The sequence below is a fragment of the Garra rufa genome, chromosome 2 (assembly GCF_049309525.1).
Source record: "Garra rufa chromosome 2, GarRuf1.0, whole genome shotgun sequence".
NCBI lineage: Eukaryota > Metazoa > Chordata > Actinopteri > Cypriniformes > Cyprinidae > Garra > Garra rufa.
This window is the reverse complement of record NC_133362.1, coordinates 21827552-21846561: the sequence shown is the minus strand read 5'-3', so window position 1 is coordinate 21846561 and position 19010 is coordinate 21827552. Positions and strand designations below refer to the sequence as shown.

Here is a 19010-nt window from a genome sequence, read left to right as displayed (position 1 = left end):
CTTCACTCAGAAATTATTATTCTTATGTAAAGTGATAATAGTTCACCTTTTTGGATCGGCGTAACTGCTTTCTGCGAATTCGGGAACGTGTGCGATTGCGCCCCTCTGCGGTGTTCTGCACCCAGCCTCGTTTGAGGAAGACCCCTGGACCAGGGCCGAAGAGACCTCTCTCTCTAAGCAAGTCTTCCTCTATTCTTAGCCACTGAACGGCCATACAATCATTCGCACTATGCATCATCTGCACAAAACACAAAAGCAAAACAATTAGATTTTTTGTGCTTAATTCCTGAGGCACAATGTTATAGATATTAATGGTTTAAAAAACAAAAACAAAAAAAAACAAACCTGTGCATGACTCCTCAACATGCTATCAAATATGGTCTCACAAGTTTGCCAGTGTGTTTCCATGTCTAAGATGAACCCCTAATGGAAACAAACACACACAACATGGGCACACATGAAGGTACATTATAAAGGTGAACAAGCAGACAGTTATATGTATATAAACGGTCCTCTGTAGCTATTAGGTTTGCACACAGTTACAATAACATTTCGCAAATTGCATTCATGTGGGAAAAACAAGCTAGTGGCTATTTAACCATACAATAAAGCTGTCTCCAATAGTCCTCAGTGTGCTCTAATTAACTTAAAGTATAATATAAGCGCAGTGTGAGGTGGCTGCTGGCCCTGCGCCATGCTCTGTGTCCTGCTGATTTATTGTACTGATAGGCATTAGCCCTTCAGGAAGCCTGTGTACTTCACCACCGACCTGCTCATATCCAGATTTACTTAAAGGCTCATTAAACCAATCATCACAGTGGTGTCCTCTCGGAGCCGGCCCAACAGCCACACTGACTGCAGTTCAGAGACTAGAGGTGAACAGTAAGAGTACTGAACCCAGCACTGCTCAAGCTCAAACTGAGACAAGTATGAAGGCACAAGATAAATCTAAAATTGGTAAAAGGTGTAACTGCATGAAAATGGCCATCTCTGACCAGTTGTTGTGGATAGAATTTGGCTTTTTTGGTGCATGGACTAAATGCTGACTTGAGGTGGATGAATAGTTATGAACAATACAAACAATTTGTAGATATTTCATTTTGACATGAAATATTGTTTTCTGTTATTAGTGTCAAACGCAGCAAATTAAATAATCTGTTGTAAAATGTGACTCTGGACCACAAAACAAAGTCATAAGGGTCAATTTTGAGATTTACAAATCATCTGAAAAGCTAAATAAATATGCCTTCCATCAATAAAAACAGGACAATATTTGGCTGAAATACAACTATATAAAAATCTGGAATATATGGGTGCAAAAAAAATCTAAATAATGAGAAAATCACCTTAAAAGTTCTACAAATTAAGTTCTTAGCCATTAATCTAGTTATTAATCAAATATTAGGTTTTGATATATTTACAGTACAAAACTCACAAATATATTTGTTATACATGATCTTTACTTAACATCCTAATGATTTTTGAAATTGCTACAAATATCCTCATCATGCTACTTAGTTGGTTTTGTGGTCTAGGGGTCACAAATAATAAAACATTAAACTTTCCTAAAGGGTCATCTTGCAAAAGGGATTTCTTCGAATAAACAGGAAAATAACATTATTACAGCATTAGGATTGTAATAAAATAATTATTTTGTAGTTTTACTTAGTAAGTCAGTTTATTTGTTTCACCTACATACTCATCGCTGCATTGCATGCCATAGCAAAATAAGAAAATCCAACAAAAAATCAGGAAAAATGCAATTTGGCTACTTAGAAGGAAAAACAGTGACAAGTTATAAAACTATAAAAGAAGGAAATTGTGTATTTGTGTGTGCTAAATGGATGGCGGGATTAAGAAGTGTTACAAAGGAGTTCGCAGGAGTAATTACGGCCCTGTGTTGACAGATAAACACTGAATCATCGGCTAATCGTATTCTTTTATTTAGAGAATCATAAGTAATATATAGCATTAATTACTCCATTTACCCAAACAGCAAACTTATTGGCCTTGTACGCGCGCCACATTAAACAGCATCCCCTCTGCAATTAACATCACACTGATTTCCATTTTAATTACTTTCCACAGAAAAAGACTACCTTTGATGATAACATAACATAACGTCAGCTTCATTTTAGGCTGTTGGTGAATGTGTAATAAACTTAACTTGATCATTAGCTATGTTAATTATCTTTCCATTATGAAGATATAATTAGTCCGTAGCATATATTTGAAATGAATCCAGAGGAAAGTCTGCCCTGTGCCACTCTGTAAGGGTAAGTTCTCTGGTGTACAGGCAACTGGATTAGCCTGCGTGTGCTAAATAAATGTTTTAAAATGGTGAAATTGATTTAGCACCCATTAGACAGAAATGATGTAATAGTAACAAACAACTAGTACAAATGACCAAAGTCAACATCATCAATTAAAAAGACAATTAACCTGACCTGGTAGTCCAAGTAACCAGGTAGTCCACATAAGAAAATAATTATCGAAATTATAAAAATGACTCTGTTTAAAAGTTTACATACTCTAAAACTGTGCTCTTATTAATCAACAGCTGTGTGTTTTTTTGTTTTTGTTTTTGTTTTTTTGTGATAGTTGTTTATGAGTCCCTTGTTTGTCCTGAACAGTTAAACTGCCCGCTGTTCTTCAGAAAAGTCCTTCAGGTCCCAAAAATTCTTTGGTTTTTCAGCATTTTTATGTATTTGAACCCTTTCTAACAATGCTTATGATTTTGAGATACAACTCATATACAACTATTACAGAAGGTTCAAACACTCACTGATGCTTCAAAAGGAAACTTGATGCATTAAGAGCCTGGGGGTCAAAACTTTTGACCAGAATGAAGATGTGCACATTATTCTTACTTTGCGAGTCCCTCAGTTGTCCTCAGTGTGAAAAGATGGATTTCAAAATCATACAATCATTGCTGGAAAGGGTTAAAATACACAACAAATCTGAAAAACCAAAGATTTTGTGGGATCTGAAGGTTTTTCTGAAGAACAGCAGGCAGTTTAACTGTTCAGGACAAACAAGGGACTCATGAACAACTATAACTAAACAAAACAAAAAAAAACACAGCTGTGTATCATTTAGGTAACAACAAAATATTAAGAATCAAGTGTATGTAAACTTTTGAACGGGTTCATTTTTATAAATTCAATTCTATTGTTTTTTTCTTGTGGGCTATTAAAACGTCTTTTATGTGAAATAACTTATTCAGGTCAGTAATACATAAAAAAATAACATGCATTTTGTGTGATCCCTCTTATTTTGGTCAAATAATTACAATTTTGCAGATTCTGCAAGGTGTATGTTTGACTTTTGACTTCAACTGACTTCAAATGAAAAGTTTCATACTTTTTTAATATTTTAATACAAATATTTCTGAATGTTTATAATACTGTCTATATGGAATTTTCTGCATTTGGACCAAAAAATACACTGAGTATTATTTGAGCAACTAACACAACTAATAATTTTGTTAAATCTTTCTCACCTGAGTTTTCTTCCATTAGCTAAAGTTGACTTTCTATCAAAACTTAAAATAACTGAAGTACGATTGTGACGTCTCATGATGTGTTTATGACGACTACTTTCCAGGAGAAATACAAAATCCACAAAACTCTCAGTAAATTTCAAGCAGCACGTTTCTGAGGAGGACAATTCATCAAGACAGCTGATAGGCTGTCACAAGCTGATATGATACAGAGTAACACAAAATGAATGTTTTCATCGGATCGGGACTGCCTATAATTACCGCCCCCTGTTTCTGAGGCGGAGACGGAGATAGCAGCAGTTGCAAAGAAACAGCAATTTCATGCCCTTGTGCCTGAGTAATATCTCTGTGCATCCTTTTCCAGATGGCGACGTCTTCAGCGGTGGGAACTAATGATGTGGGCCGCGTTTCGGGGGGGAAAAACAACAATAACAGCGTCTTTAACCTTCAACAGCAAACGCAATGTTCTAGTGAGTGTTCCCATGGAAAAAATTAACAAATATCAATTACATTGCCCACTGAGGTGTACTCAGCTGTAATAATCCAAATTGATTTAGAGACAGGATTGAGACAGTGCCACGGGGTAGGTGGCGGCTTCCGGTTGTGGTGACATTGGGATGGTGCGAGGGCACCTGTGAAGGAATTCTCACTGACTAAACCAATCACTTCCTGTCTGTCCCTAATATCATTCACCAGAGTGGTTCTAGACACGCATCGCATCAAGGCACTGGAACATAACGGAAATCTTGACTGTCCTACCTCAGGAGTGCCGACTGTATCCTTCCCAAACCTCCTCTGAACAGACTGCAATGCACTGCTGAGAAGTCCTGCCCTCTTCTGGTGACCAATGTTTGCTTTTTTCTTCTGAGAGTCTGAAAGAAAATATTAAAATATGAAAATCATTTTCTAATTTTGTAACATACAGTAAATAAACAACATCCAACTCCAATTAGATCAAAATAAGATCTCAAATGTTGACACACAAGCAGTGACTGACCCATAAAGAGCTGCCAAGCTTTCATGGCCGTCTCCTCCCACAGAGGGCTCACATCACCCATAGAAACCTGGCCCTCCTTGCTGCCCGGCTTAGCAGACAGGTCGATTTTATAGGCCTCCTCTAGTGCCTGTCTCCGCTCCTGCATGACTCTATTCCAGGTGCTTTCCACAAGCGTCATCAGCTCTGATTCCACTACAAGGATCACAACCATATTCAAAACTTTTAATTTTACTTGTGTGCCTGGCAGATAAATAAATACGCAGATGTATTTTAAAAATAATAAATAAAAACAAACCTTCTGCTGAATCGGTGACTGCTGAATTGGTCTGCGACATCACCCGGTTGTTCTTGTGTGGGAAAATATGCCTCCAGATTTTTCTTGTAGGTTTTTTGTGAACTTCACAGCCAAACCCTTCAAGAAAGCTAAAAGAAAAGAGTTTTTTTTTTCTTATTCAGCAAATGAATAGTGAAAGTAGGTTCTGGAATTTAAAGAAAATGCTGAATTTTAATAATTATATTATTATCATTATGTTAAACGAGCTGTTATGTTACATTTTTACACGGGATTTTGCAATCCTTTTATTAAAATATTAAAAAACATAAATATAAATACTGTTAAATACCTGGCTGAATTATTATATTTGTATTTTATAATTGTTTTTTATTTACATACTATCTATCTATCCAGCCAGCTAGCTCAAAATAAAATTTTTAGGTTAGCTAATAATTTTTCATGCAATAACCAAAAAAGGGAAAAGAGAATATTTCAGAAAATGCAAATAATTATAACTAATTATATTAAATGAGCTGTTATGTTACATATTTACAGGTCAAAGACATTAAGATGTCCACGTCAAAGACAAAAGACAAAATGTCAAAATTTGGTTGAAATAATGTTACACTGTCATTCAGTGTAACACAATATTTATGGAAAAATTCAAACAACATGCTTATTCTGACTTGTACATATTAAAATTTCAAAAAGAATAAAGAAGCATATTCAAATTTATTGTGTTTTAAATTACTAAAACATTCCTACTGACAAATGGGCAAAACCTAGGACGGGTTTCAAATAAATTCTGCAAGGCAGTGGCTCTCTAGGACCAAACTTTCTTACCCCTGTGTTAGTAAAAAGTGGCAGTATCACTAACAATGAGACTCACCTGCCAGAGCGGATAAGGACGAGGCAGTGCATGAGACAGCTGATGAATTGGATATTGGAATTGTATGTTGCCATGATCACATCCCAGTGCTGCTGTAAGATGCGAAGTGTTTGAATAATGAGTTCCTGCTCAGCTGGAGTCTGTCTGGGTCGAGACAGGAAGTAAAGGATGACTCGGTTCAAGCTTTTGTACAGAACGCTGACCGTTATTTCCCGATGGGCTTGACCCCTCTCCAGTGCCTGATGTCAATACAAACATGCAGTGTAAATACAGGTTTGTCTAGGCAATAATACAGCATACTGGAGAAATCAGAAGATAAACTAACCACTGCTATCTGTTCAGCCATGAAGACCAGGAGGTTTTCTGGATCCACCACAAACATTCCAGAATAGAGTTTTTCCACTAGCATTTTACTGAAGAATGCCACATTTTCAACCAAAACAGCAGTTTTTCCTTCCTGCTTGGTCTTGGATGGATCTTGGGAGAATGTAGTGGGGCATGTGAGTGATAGATTACATACACCTTGGAGAATCTGCAAAATGCTAATTGTTTTACCAAAATAAGAGGGATCATACAATATGGATGTTATTTTTTAGTTAGTACTGACCTGAATAAGATATTTCACATAAAAGACATGTACATATAGTCCACAAGAAAAAATAATAGTTAAATTTATAAAAAAAGATCCTGTTCAAAAGTTTACATACACTTGATTTTTAATACTGCGATGTTACCTGAATGATCCTCAGCTGTGTATTTATTTTTTTTGTTATGGTTGTTCACGAGTCCCTTTTTTCCACTAAACAGTTAAACTGCTTGCTGTTCTTCAGAAAAATCCTTCAGCTCTCACAAATTCTTTGGTTTTTTAGCATTTCTGTGTATTTGAACCCATATCAACGATGACTGTATGATTTTGAGATCCATCTTTTCACAATGAGGGACTCATATGCAACTATTACAGAAGGTTCTAATGCCCACAGGTGCTTCAGAAGTAAAACAATGAATTGAGAGCTGGGGGGTTAACATTTTTTGAATTTGAAGATAAAGGTAAATTTAACTTATTTTGTCTTCTGGGAAACATGTATCTTCTGTAGCTTCTGAAGGGCAGTACTAAATACAAAAAATATGATATTTAAGCAAAATAAGAAAAATGTATGCATCTTCATTCTGTTCAAAAGTTTACACCCCTGGCTCTTAATGCATCGTGTTTCCTTCTGAAGCATCAGTGAGCGTTTGAACCTTCTGTAAAAGTTGCAGTTCCTCAGTTGTCCTTAGTGTGAAAAGACGGACCTCAAAATCATACAATCATTTTTAGAAAGGATGCTGAAAAACATTTTTGTGGAATTTGTGGGACCTGAAGGATTTTTCTAAAGAAGGGGCAGTTCAACTGTTCAGGACAAAAAAGGGACAACTATCACTAAAAAAACAAACAAAAAAAAACAGCTGTGGATCATTCAGATAAGAACGCAGTATTAAGAATCACGTGTATGTAAACTTTTAAACGGGGTCGTTTTTATAAATTTAACTATTATTTTCTCTTGTGGACTATATGTTAATGTCTTTTATGTGAAACATCTTACTCAGGTCAGTACTAAATAAAAAATAACATGCATTTTGTATAATTAATAAATAATAACATTCTGCAAGGTCTATGTAAACTTTTGACTTCAAATGTAATTTCATCTAAAAGGTCAAATCAATTTCTGACATTCAACTATTTTTTTTTTTCATTTTATATGATGTCTGACATATTTTACCATCTCTGGTCACATGAGTAGACTGGCCCTCTTCCTGTCCTGTCATGTGGATGATGTCCATCACAAACTCCAGGAGTTCAGTCTGAAAGCTCTGCCTCTGCTCTTGAAAGACACCATCTGGGGAAAACTAAACACAAAACATTCAGATGTTAAAATAATGATAGGGAAAAAGGTCTTCACTACAGTCCACAAGAGCACTACTGGCTAGACTGTATAAACTGCAAGATATCGTCCCCCAGTGAGCTGTATGGTGCATCTCATCTTCAAAACTGAGCAAAGAGTGGCACCTTATGGAGGAAAAATTTTATACACACTATCAAATGCTGGTTTAACAGCTCAGATGTGACTGCACTACCATAGCAGTATCTTTTATTATTAAACAGTACCTAAAAAACTAACAGTATGTACGGTATTTGATAAGTGTTCATTATTATTATTAAAATACAAAATAAATACATTATAAATCATAATAAGTCAATTATGATTGTACTTTATTTATGATATTATTTTGTATTGTTATTATTAATAATAATAATAATATTATGAATATAAACAAGAATAATGTATATATAATGTATATCTATAATGAATTATAGATACATAATATTGTTTAAAAAAAGTAGTTGATTTATTAAATATCAATATTTTACATCACTTACCTCCAGCAGTTGTATTAAAGGATGAAACCCGTCTTTGACAGGAATGTTAATGAGGCTGTCCATCAAGAGGATGCGGATGAAGTCACACACCTGCTTCCTGCCTGGGTGGGAGGGGCGGAGCAAGGGGGGCTCCCCCACCACTTCGGCACTTTCTTTGATACCCTGGACACCTGTAGAGCTCTGTATGAGAAGCAGAATATCACTTCTGTAAACTGCTTGCCTATGGGGCGCTAAAATGTCTCTTGTGTATATTTTTAAACTGCACAGCAAAAAAGTACAGTCCCTAAATGTCTCACCTCTGGGGTTTCAAAGGGGAAAACAGCACTGGCCAGTGAACTGAGGAAATCAGGGGAGGTCCAGAGAGGATCTTGAGGAAACAAACTGTTCACCAGGCAGAGAAACTGCATCACACTACCCGGGTAATGCACTTCCCAGCCATCTGCACTTCCTGCTACAGGCTTTTTAGAGTAATACAAATACACAATCTGAGCAAAGCTGGTTTTACTGGTCTTGCATCAATGACTATGGTGACACAGATAATGCCAGTATGTAACTAGATTATGCAACCTGTTTGCAATAAGTGACTATAATCTTGCTAACTGCCTCTCAAAGAATAAGTCTATTGCAGTATTGCCTTTTTTTGAGCACTAGGTGGTGCAATCCCTTATTATGCAACTAACAGCTATCCAATTCCAACTGCTATGTAATTACAGTTGAAGTCAAAAGTTTAAAGGTTCAGAATCTGCAAAATGATAATTATTTTACTAAAATAAGAGGGATCATACAAATTGCATGTTACTGTTTAAAAGCTAAATAAGATATTTCACATTAGTGCTGGGCGATATGGAAAAATCATGTATCACGATATGGATTATTTTATATCACGATAACGATATATATATCACGATATACCAAAATAAAGTACGTTTTCAGTTATTCTCTGAAAAGTTTGACAAAAATATCATTGCATAATTTTTTTTTGCAACTTTATTTTTATTCGTTATTTGAAGTGACATTTAATTGAACTGTCACAAATTAGAAAAAATACATTTTAGTGCAGCAATATAAATATCAAATGACAACAGATGTGGTGGAGAGCTACAGTAGTCTTCACATTTTTTTATCCACATCATAATTAAATAGTATTATCAAAATAAACTTTTTTTTTTATTAAAGTGCACAGCCATTTCAAGTTTCTGAGCAGAAAAGCACTCAATTATAAAAAATAAACAAAACATTTTTCAACCTTGTAGTGCAAAGTTTGCAAACCAAAATAAAGTATCAAAGTCTGTTTCACACATACTCCGTCTGCAAACTCGTTTTGCTTTCGCACAGGACGCATTTGCAGTCCGTTCCTGATCCGCGGGTGTTTACCACAAACACACCATTTATCCGTTATTTTAATTTCAAATCCAAACGTGCTTTTTCAGCATTGGGATACTTTTATCACAGTACACTAATACAATAATGCTAGACATATTCACGTTTAAACTCAACATATTATAAACAACGTAGGCTATTATTCAATGCACTTGACTTCTAGATTTGTATATTTGCTCAAGCAAGTTGCAACACATTTAAACACAGCATAGGTTATAGGCTATAGCTTCCTTTTCATATTGAATTTGGGCTATCACAAATATTTTAAATTAAAACTTACCACAGACAGAAACAGTCGGCTCTCTGTGCCTTTCTTTCGCATTAAATCTTTATTAAAAACCATATTTTAAAGAACTTTTCTACCTGGACAAGTGCATCTATTATGTTGCCTTGTTTATTTAAAACTGCACTATTTTAAACCTAGCCAAAAAGCCACGTGTTGACTGTGAAACACAGTAGACTGCATTTATATGAATTTATGGTACATTTCCGTGTCAATCCATGTTCATTTTTACAGCGAACAATGCGCTGTCACTTTCATTCAGCGCATGCAACGCAATGCAGCTCAGCAAAAATAGACTCAGTGCCGAGACGACCGCTCCACTGCTGCAAACGCACCGCTTCTGGAACGCACTACCGGACAGCAACCGCGTGCAGTGTAAACGCTCTAATCCGTTAACATGGGTGCGGAAAAAAATACGCAACGCATAGGAACTGCAGACGGAGTATGTGAAACAGGCGTCAGCGTCGGGCGCGGAAACAGTCTTTTGGCAGAGTTTGCACATGACTGTCTTCTGCTCCGTGTCGGAGCTCTTGAAGCCAAAATGCAACCAAATCACTGACGTACCCCCACGTTTCGGCAAAAGTACTTCTTGGCTGCTGCCTGCGTGGCAGTTTCAGTTTGTTGCGACTCCGGGCATTCATCTTCAACCTCTTGCGTCTCCATCTTTAGGCTAAGCACTCACGAGTTAAAGCATGTCGCAACAACGTAAAGCGTCACGTCCCACAAGACGGAGTTTCTTTGTGAAAGAGTTCATTTTTATTCTTGATTATCACTTATAGAGTAGAGTATGCATTGCATAGCAACAAGACATTATCATATATTTGTCATAGCCTATTTATGCTAATTCAATATTTTCTTTAGTAATTGATAAAATTAGGTTAGAAACGATAGAAACGATAGAAGAGAAATAGGACGATAGACACTTTTCTATCGTCCCCACGATATATATCGTCATATCGCCCAGCACTATTTCACATAAAATATGTTTTTGTGTATTTGGACCCTTTCTAACAATGACTGTACGATTTTGCATTTGAACCTTCTGTCATAGTTGCATATGAGTCCCTCAGTTGTCCTCATTGTGAAAAGATGGATCTCAAAATCATACAGTTATTGTTGAAAAGGGTTCACATACACAAAAAATCATTTAGGTGACAACGCAGTATTAAGAATCAAGTGTATGTAAACTTTTGAACGGGGTCATATTTATAAATTCAACTATTATTTTCTCTTGTGGACTATATGTAAACATATTTTATGTGAAATATCTTATTCGGGTCAGTACTAAATATACAATAACATGCATTTTATAGGATCCCTCTTATTTTAGAAAATAATTAATATTTAGCAGATTCTGAAAGGAGCATGTAAACTTTTGACCTCAACTGTATAAGTAAAACTATATCATGTTATGCCAATAAATTTAGCAATTTAAATACACTTACCTTAGTAATGATAACCTTAATCAATTCTAAAAGAACACAAGCGGCATCTGCACATAGTTGAATGCCCTCAGATCCATCACCACAGCTGTCAATCAAACTCTGTAGCATTATGTCCAAATCCACCTGCCATCCAAAAGGCAAAGAATAGTATAAACTTTCTCATAATTCATTACAACCATGAAATATACATGCCAATACAATACATTTTGACATATTAGACAATTAGGCAATGTGACCTCTACCTGCCCAGCAGGAACCTGGAAATCAGATTTTCCTATAAGCAGTGCAGCGATGGCTCCATAAACTTGAGGCAGGTGGATATGGTTGACAAGAAGCTTTTGCAAGACTTCGAACCCCGGGCAGATACAGCTCAAGCATTCAAACGACCATGAGCGAGACTTCAAACTATCTAAAATAAATAAAAAATACATTTTGCTACATATTGTAAATAGTTGTAGCGATGTATATAGCAATCACATGCAATCACAAAATAAAATTTATCTGGAATTACCTGTGATATTACTGGGCATCTCCATGGTCTCCACTAATGTTCCTGGAGACACACCCTCTCTGAACTTGGCCAGTATGTTTGGATATGACAGGAAGTGAGTAAGCAGTGTGAGAACCAGCAGCACTGAGCTGGTGTGGATGTGGCCCTGTAAGAACAGGAGGAACCAATCGGACCCTAATGCGAAGAACACCTCTTCCTCTTTACTGCCATTTAAGAAACATTAAGATATGTAGAACACAAGATTAAGAATTATTAGTCAGTGGGTTCATAGAAACAAAGATAAAAAGTGCAAGACATTGTGCTGTTACATTGCTAAACTTGACTCACATGCTTGAACTGTTTGAGATGATAAGAGAAGACAGCATAGAGAGCAACTGGTTCCTGATCCAAACGGATCTCCCAGGAGTCTGACTCCAGCCTAGAGCCACAAGGAGTGTGTGAACAGTAGTGAGCTTCATTCAAATGTTTTGAGATTTTGAAGCAGAGCACAAATCGAAAATCATGAATTTTTAAGTACATGTTTACTGCAAAAATCTGTACCTTGTGATTGATCATCAAAATCCAAATCAGAGAAAGTGCTTTTCTCGTTTAAAGTCGGAGGCAAAAGACTATGAACTAAGAAGAGTCCAAGCCTGATTGAACAAACAGGAATGTCAAGAAATCACACTGGGTGACATATTTTCGTTAATTATGTGTTAAAGCTTTGGTGACTATCCCAAAACTGTCTGACAATTAACTTTGAAACAAACTAGTCAAATTAAAGGGATAGTTCACCCAAAAATGAAAATTCTGTCACAAAGAAAACAAAAATAACAACTTTATTCAATTTCCTCTCTTCCCAGACTTTAGTTATTTGAACCAAAATATGCAGACAATGAGCTCCTGCGTCAGCAGAAACACTTGTGGTGGAGACTGAGATGGAAGAGAGGAAATTGTTCAATAAAGTCCATATTTTTGTTTTCTTTGTGCACAAAAAGTATTCTCATAGCTTCATAAAATGATGGTTAAACCACTGATGTCACATGGACTATTTTAACAATGTGGTTATTTGCATTGCAGGGTCAGAATGAAAGCTCTTGGATTTCATCAAAAATATCTTAATTTGTGTTCCGAAGATGAACGAAGATCTTACGGGTTTGGAACGACATGAGGGTGAGTAATTAATAACAGAATTTTTGGTGAACTACCCCTTTAACCTGAGTCTATGAAAGGTAACAAACATGCCTCTTGATGTCTGAGGTGTTGAAATGCTCCTCGAAGAGGGATCTGATGATGGTGCAGATGACTGACACCTTCCTACGGGTCACACTGGTATCATGCAGCAGGATCAGGAGTTTGCTCATCATGTTGAGTCTGTGCATGACTTCAGCATTCTGTTGACTCCCACTGGAAACAAACACACAATCAGAAACATGTATCCACAGCAAACAGCATAGGCATGGTTGAAAAACAGGAAGTGAGCCATGTGTTTCACATCACTTTATAACGCACGCTAGACATAAAATCGCAACAATCTGATATTGGTAGTCAACAACGTACCTTGACTTCAGTATATCAACAAAATGATTTAAAACACAAATGTCAAGATTATCTGGAGCATTCTGCCACACCTACAGGGGAAAAAAAGGAACTTGAAGAAATGACAATACTTTTGCAATTTCACATCTTGTGAAAAAAAATAGAAAACTTGCAGCAAAATTAGCATTTGAGTCATGGGTTCCCTCTGGATTTTCCTATGAGTTTTTAGAATGGTGGTAAAATTAGATCTATAGTTAACATTGCTTAAAGAGACTTTCCCCTTTTTGCTAAAATCAAAAAATTTACACTATGTACACTACCATTCCAAAGTTTATGGTCAGTAAGAATTGTTTTTTTTTTTACATAATTTAATTGTATTTAGCAAGAACACATGAAACTGATCAAAAGTTACAATGTTTTTCATTATAATGCAATGCTGTTCATTTGAACTTTCTGTTAATTAAAGAATTCTGAACTTCTGAAATACGTTTTTGACTTCTTTCGAAAACATTTTTTTTTTAATCTTAGACTCCAAACTTTGAAGTAGTAGTGTACCTTGCTCAAAACATTTCTATTTAAAGAATCTCTTCATTTATTGCACATCATTAATCAAGCATATACACTTGCTTCCTTGTTTTGCATGCAGAAAGTACTGTTAACACTATTTTTTAAATAACCAGCCCACATATTCATCAACTGAAAGGAAAACCAGAAACAGAACATAAAACAAACCTGTCTTGCAGCTCTTAAAAGGGAATTTCTATGTGCCATCTGACTAGATTTGCAGTGGCTTTCAACCTTCACAACACTCAAAGTATTTGAGGAACGTTGTCACTAAATAAAGTCTTAGCCGTGACCAGAATTGCTTTGTTGTGACAGCCAGCAAGTTAGCCCTCTGGGTTAGTATACAAACTGACGTCATGACTGAACAGCTCTATCTATATTCAGTTAAAGGGGTCATGACATGAGAAATCAAATTTGCCTTGATCTTTCGGCATATAAATAGTCCTTGTACCATTAAAACATCCTGCAAGTTTCTCACCATAGGCACCGCCCATTGGCATTCATTAGCTTAATTCATATCACTTGAATACGCTGAATTCAAGTGTCGCATAACGTCTAAGGCAAATAGGCATTAGAATCACTGCCACTACAGTGCCTTGCAAAAGTATTCACACTCCTTCATTTTCCCCCCATTTTGTTATGTTGCAGCCTTATGTTAAACTGCTTTAAATTACTTTTTTTTCACAGTCCATACACCATAACGACAAAGCATAAAACAGATTTGTAACAACTTTGCAATTTTTTTAGAAATAAAAAACTGAAATGATTCTATTGCATAAGAATTTATACCATGCACTTTGAGTGAAGTTAACCTGTGGCAAATTCATTTGAATGAGTATGACTTGGAAAGGCACACACCTCTCAATGAAAGGTCTGACAGCTGAAAATGTATATCAGAGCAAAAACCAAGCCCTAAGGTCAAAAGAACTTCATGTAGGGCTCAGAGACAGAATTGCATCAAGGAACAGATCTGTGGAAAAGTTCAGAAAAATCTGCTGCATTGAAGTTTCTCACAAGCATGTAGCTTCCATTATCCAATATGGAAGAAGTTTGGACCAACTAGGACTTAGTCACATCAAACACAAAAAGATTTGAGGCTGTAAAGATGCTTAAACTAAGTACTGTGTTAAGGGTTTGAATACTTATGCAATGTATTTATTTCAGTGTTTTTTTTGTTATAAATTTGCAAAGTTGTCACATGTCTGTTTTGTGCTTTGTCATTACGGTGTATAGAGTGTAGATTGATGTGGGAAAAAAGTAATTTAAAGCAGTTTAACATAAGGCTGCAACAACAAAACATGAACAAAAAGAAGGGGTATGAATACTTTCGCAAGGCACTGTATCTTGTCTACACTAGATACAGTATACAGATGGACGTTCACTTTCTGACACAGTCGACTAGCTTATGTCTGTCGTCAGTAGGACAAAGTGAAAGAATTAAGGTTTAAGTGTAAGAATGTTTGCTTTGACGTGTTTGGTTTAACCAGCTCGTTCGCATCTTGTACAAATATCAGATGGATCCCAGCATAAGGAACAAGTGGATACTTTATTTTTAATGCCATCCTGGATTGTGTCAGAGGATTGAACGGACTTCGAAGCATGTTGTTTTGTAATCGAGGCACAGTGCCATGGAGAGTTCACAGAGAAATATTTGTTGAAAGATGAAGTGGTACTAGATCTTACTGCAGCTGAATCACAAACGGTAAGTAAATAATTCCATAATGCTTTATCTGGAAGTTCCCCTTTTTTGGATCATGTTGTGAAAACACACATGCAATAGCGAGGGGGCGTTGATATTGTTTCCTATGCAGTGATGTTAGCCAATCATAACAGTGGCATATTACTTAGAAGCCTTAAAGCACCCAACCCTGTTTCAGACAAAGCGTCAGAATGAGGGTTGAAATTAATATTTTTTTTTCACATATTTACTTGTTTTTTTTTTGTGCAAAAAACTTTATTAACATTATAAATAACATCAACCTTAAGAAACATATTCAATTAATTAAAAAAATCCATGTTATGACCCCTTTAAACCCATTCAGAATGGTATTCACTCACAAGAGCAGCTATTGTAGCTATAAAGAAACATACAACACCAATCTAAAACTTACTTCAAAGTCACAGAGGATGTCCTGGAAGGCAGTGATGTTTGGAATGCGAACAGCGACCATGCCCAGCTCCATTGTGCCCACTATGGCCATAATAAGCTGGAAAATCGTGCTGCTGATTAGCTGAGACTTCATCTTCAGCAGGAAGGACAAGAGCTGAAAACACAAAACGAATCAAATCTGCAGCTTGGATTTGGATACTTCAAGTCTTAAAGGTCCCATATTGTACACATTTCTGAAGGTTTATTTTAGTTGTTGATGTCCTTAAGAATATATATTTGCGGTATAAGTGCCAAAATCCATCTCAATATATTTTTACAGCTCCTTTTTTAGGAGCTCTGTCAAAAACAGGTCGATTTTAGCCCATCTAATTAATATTCATGAGCCTCTCTTCTGATTGGCCTGTTGTTTTCTGAGTGACACACAGCCAGGCCAATCACAGGTAACTACGGTCATGTATGCTTTAGCCGAGCCCAGAGCCATAGAGAGGGCCTAGCCTGCTGATACTCAACAGGATATTTCAGAATGATCATTAATGTTTTTTTCTTTTTCAAACACCGAATGCAGTAAGCTACATGTTGCTTTAGTAAAGCCCCTTTCACAATGCGCGCTGATTCTGGAAAATTACGGGAACGAGCGCTGTGTGAACAAAAGCCAGAACCATAAAAGCAGTGTTGTAGTGATGATGCACGTTATCATGCGACTCTTCACAACGAAAAAATACGTGCAAAGTGGAATGAAGCGGCGATTGGGCAGAGCCAGCTCCTCACTATCAGCGCTGAAGCACAGTTTGTTCAGGTTAGTTTCAGTTTAGTGAAACGTACACGTCGCATTACATCTCACATCCAAACGTCACATGTCTTTATGGGTTGTGTGTAAAGCACGCACAGATTCCGGAAAACAACTGTGAATGAACCAAATCAAACAACTCCGGAACAAATCATGGGACACATTATGCGTGTATTTACCAGAATGGCTGTGTGAAAGAGGCTGAAGTTGACGTGCCAGTGGTCTCTTATATTCACGTTGTTCTGAAGCCTGTGCAATGATGTAGTTTCGACATCTATCGACTGAAACGGGTTTTCTCGACTTGTTTTCGTGTTGTTGTTGCTTAGCAATGTTATGGACACGATATTGTCTGGGTTTGACAAAAGGAGGGTGGGACGTGATTGGTGCTCGGGGTGGTGACTGAAGGCGGTGACTGAGTAGATCAGACGTCACATCTTTGCGGAAGTCACAGTGGCTCGTGAAAATGAACAGCTACTTTAAGCAGGCTGTGTGCAGTTTACTATGGATTGACTGTTTTGAAACTCATATGGTAGTTACATAGCCCCTAGACCTCAGTTATCATGAAAAAAGCCAGGAAATTTCGATTTTGACAATATGGGACCTTTAACTTACTCTGTCTGACAGCACTACCTTATAGCTATTGGTCCGTTTCATCTCCTGCTCCATCACAGGATTTGTCTCTAAAACCGAGAGCAGAACTTTGATAGCAGCATACAAGGAACGGTCATCTGACGCCATCGCCACCAAACTCAAAATGGCAGCAGGTCCACCAATATTCTGGAAGCTACATGCAGCACTGTACGACTTGAACGTCCTTACACCTGGAAATCAATTAAAAGTTCACTACTGCTCCAGTTTTGTCATACAATAAGCACTTTAGAGAAGTAGCTAGTGGACTTTTTACCAAAACAACCAACCAGGGCTCCCGCAATCGTCCGAGCAGTTCCACTTAGGTGCTGACTGATGTTATGTGCCAGAAAGACAGGAGTACAATTATCACGTGATGTGATCCCCATCTGTGATCAAAAAAGATGAATAACTTATGATTTAACAATCAAAATAATTCACTCCATGAATTAAAAAACAGAATATAAAAGCACCTCTTTGGCTATAAGACGACAGTCCACCTCATTGTACTGGTCTCTAATATCTACTACTGTAGTGATGGTGGACACCGCCATGTTTATGCCAAAGGAAATCCTCTCTGGGGAGACCATCCTGATTTGGGACATTGCCACATCTGTCTCGCCTCCTAATTATAACATTTACCTGTGTGAATACAGATTCAAAACAATTTTTGGACAGAGAGAAGCAAACTTTCTCACCTTGGGCATTGAGAGCAAGGTAGTTGCCAATGTATCTGGTGCCTTGCCCATAAATATTCTCCACCTGATCAGAACTCAAAACTTCTTCGAATAAGTATGTAGGACCGACCCGCCAGACCAGAGCCGCATGCTGTTTCCACAGAGATGGAGTGCCAATAATCCCACAAACGTCAATGACTGCAGAGGGATCCATTGATATGGACTGACCAGGAAACGGCTGGATGTATTTAATCTGCAAAAAGAGCAACAGAGACAGATTTTGTCAGTTAATGCTGACTAACATTTCATTTTGACAGAAGCTTTTATCCAAAGCAACATCTTTTAGGTTCTTCATTGCCTGGGAATTGAACCCATGACCTTGGCGTTGCTAGAGCCATGCTCTATTGTTTGAGATACATGAATCAGTTCATTATAGGAATAACTTACCCCCAAAAAATGAAAATGTTGTCTTTATTTACTCAGTACATACACTATACAAAAGTCTGGATTAAAAGTTTGGAAAAAGTAAGATTTTTTTATTCATCGAGGATGCAAAAATTGATTGGTAACAGTAAAGACATTAATAATGTTACAAAATATTTATATTATTATAAATTCTGTTCTTTTTTTAAACTTTCCATTCATCAAAGAATCCTGAAAATAAATGTATTATGGTTTCTACAAACAAAATATTAATCCACTGTTTTCAACACTAATATTTCTGAAATATTCTGAAGACTAGTTTATGTCATTCAAAACTAAATTCCTGCACAAACCTTTGCTGATCCAATAGCTGTTGTATTCAGATAAGCCGTGACTAAACAGCTCTTCTTGATTCCTTTGGCCATAACCAGACAAAGATGGTGCCACTGGCCTGGAATCAGCTGTTTGGAACATTTAAACCGCACTGATGATGGTAGTACGCTGGGAGTCTGCTCGTCTGGCTCCATCATGTCTGTAGAGTAAAATAAATACTGAAAATAACACATGCTTAAACTAGCAAAGTGTAAATAAAAAGTAATCACAAGTG

At 36.8% G+C, this 19010-nt stretch overlaps 1 protein-coding gene across 1 annotated transcript in view; it reads right to left on the bottom strand.

Moving 5' to 3' along the window:
* Positions 1–19010, bottom strand: part of wdfy4 (WDFY family member 4) — a 61109-nt gene that overhangs the window by 27161 nt on the left and 14938 nt on the right. Inside the window, exons 19-41 of the mRNA XM_073833894.1 lie at positions 18757–18935; positions 17994–18233; positions 17777–17920; positions 17581–17692; positions 17307–17497; positions 15891–16043; positions 13237–13307; positions 12922–13083; positions 12238–12329; positions 12025–12115; positions 11698–11900; positions 11429–11595; positions 11187–11309; positions 8375–8536; positions 8079–8258; positions 7420–7546; positions 5988–6139; positions 5663–5901; positions 4795–4922; positions 4500–4691; positions 4262–4374; positions 346–423; positions 47–238 (exon numbers count right to left, since the gene is read on the bottom strand). Coding sequence (XP_073689995.1) covers positions 47–238; positions 346–423; positions 4262–4374; positions 4500–4691; positions 4795–4922; positions 5663–5901; positions 5988–6139; positions 7420–7546; positions 8079–8258; positions 8375–8536; positions 11187–11309; positions 11429–11595; positions 11698–11900; positions 12025–12115; positions 12238–12329; positions 12922–13083; positions 13237–13307; positions 15891–16043; positions 17307–17497; positions 17581–17692; positions 17777–17920; positions 17994–18233; positions 18757–18935 — 3491 coding nt within the window. The remainder of the gene's footprint in view (positions 1–46; positions 239–345; positions 424–4261; positions 4375–4499; positions 4692–4794; positions 4923–5662; positions 5902–5987; positions 6140–7419; positions 7547–8078; positions 8259–8374; positions 8537–11186; positions 11310–11428; positions 11596–11697; positions 11901–12024; positions 12116–12237; positions 12330–12921; positions 13084–13236; positions 13308–15890; positions 16044–17306; positions 17498–17580; positions 17693–17776; positions 17921–17993; positions 18234–18756; positions 18936–19010) is intronic.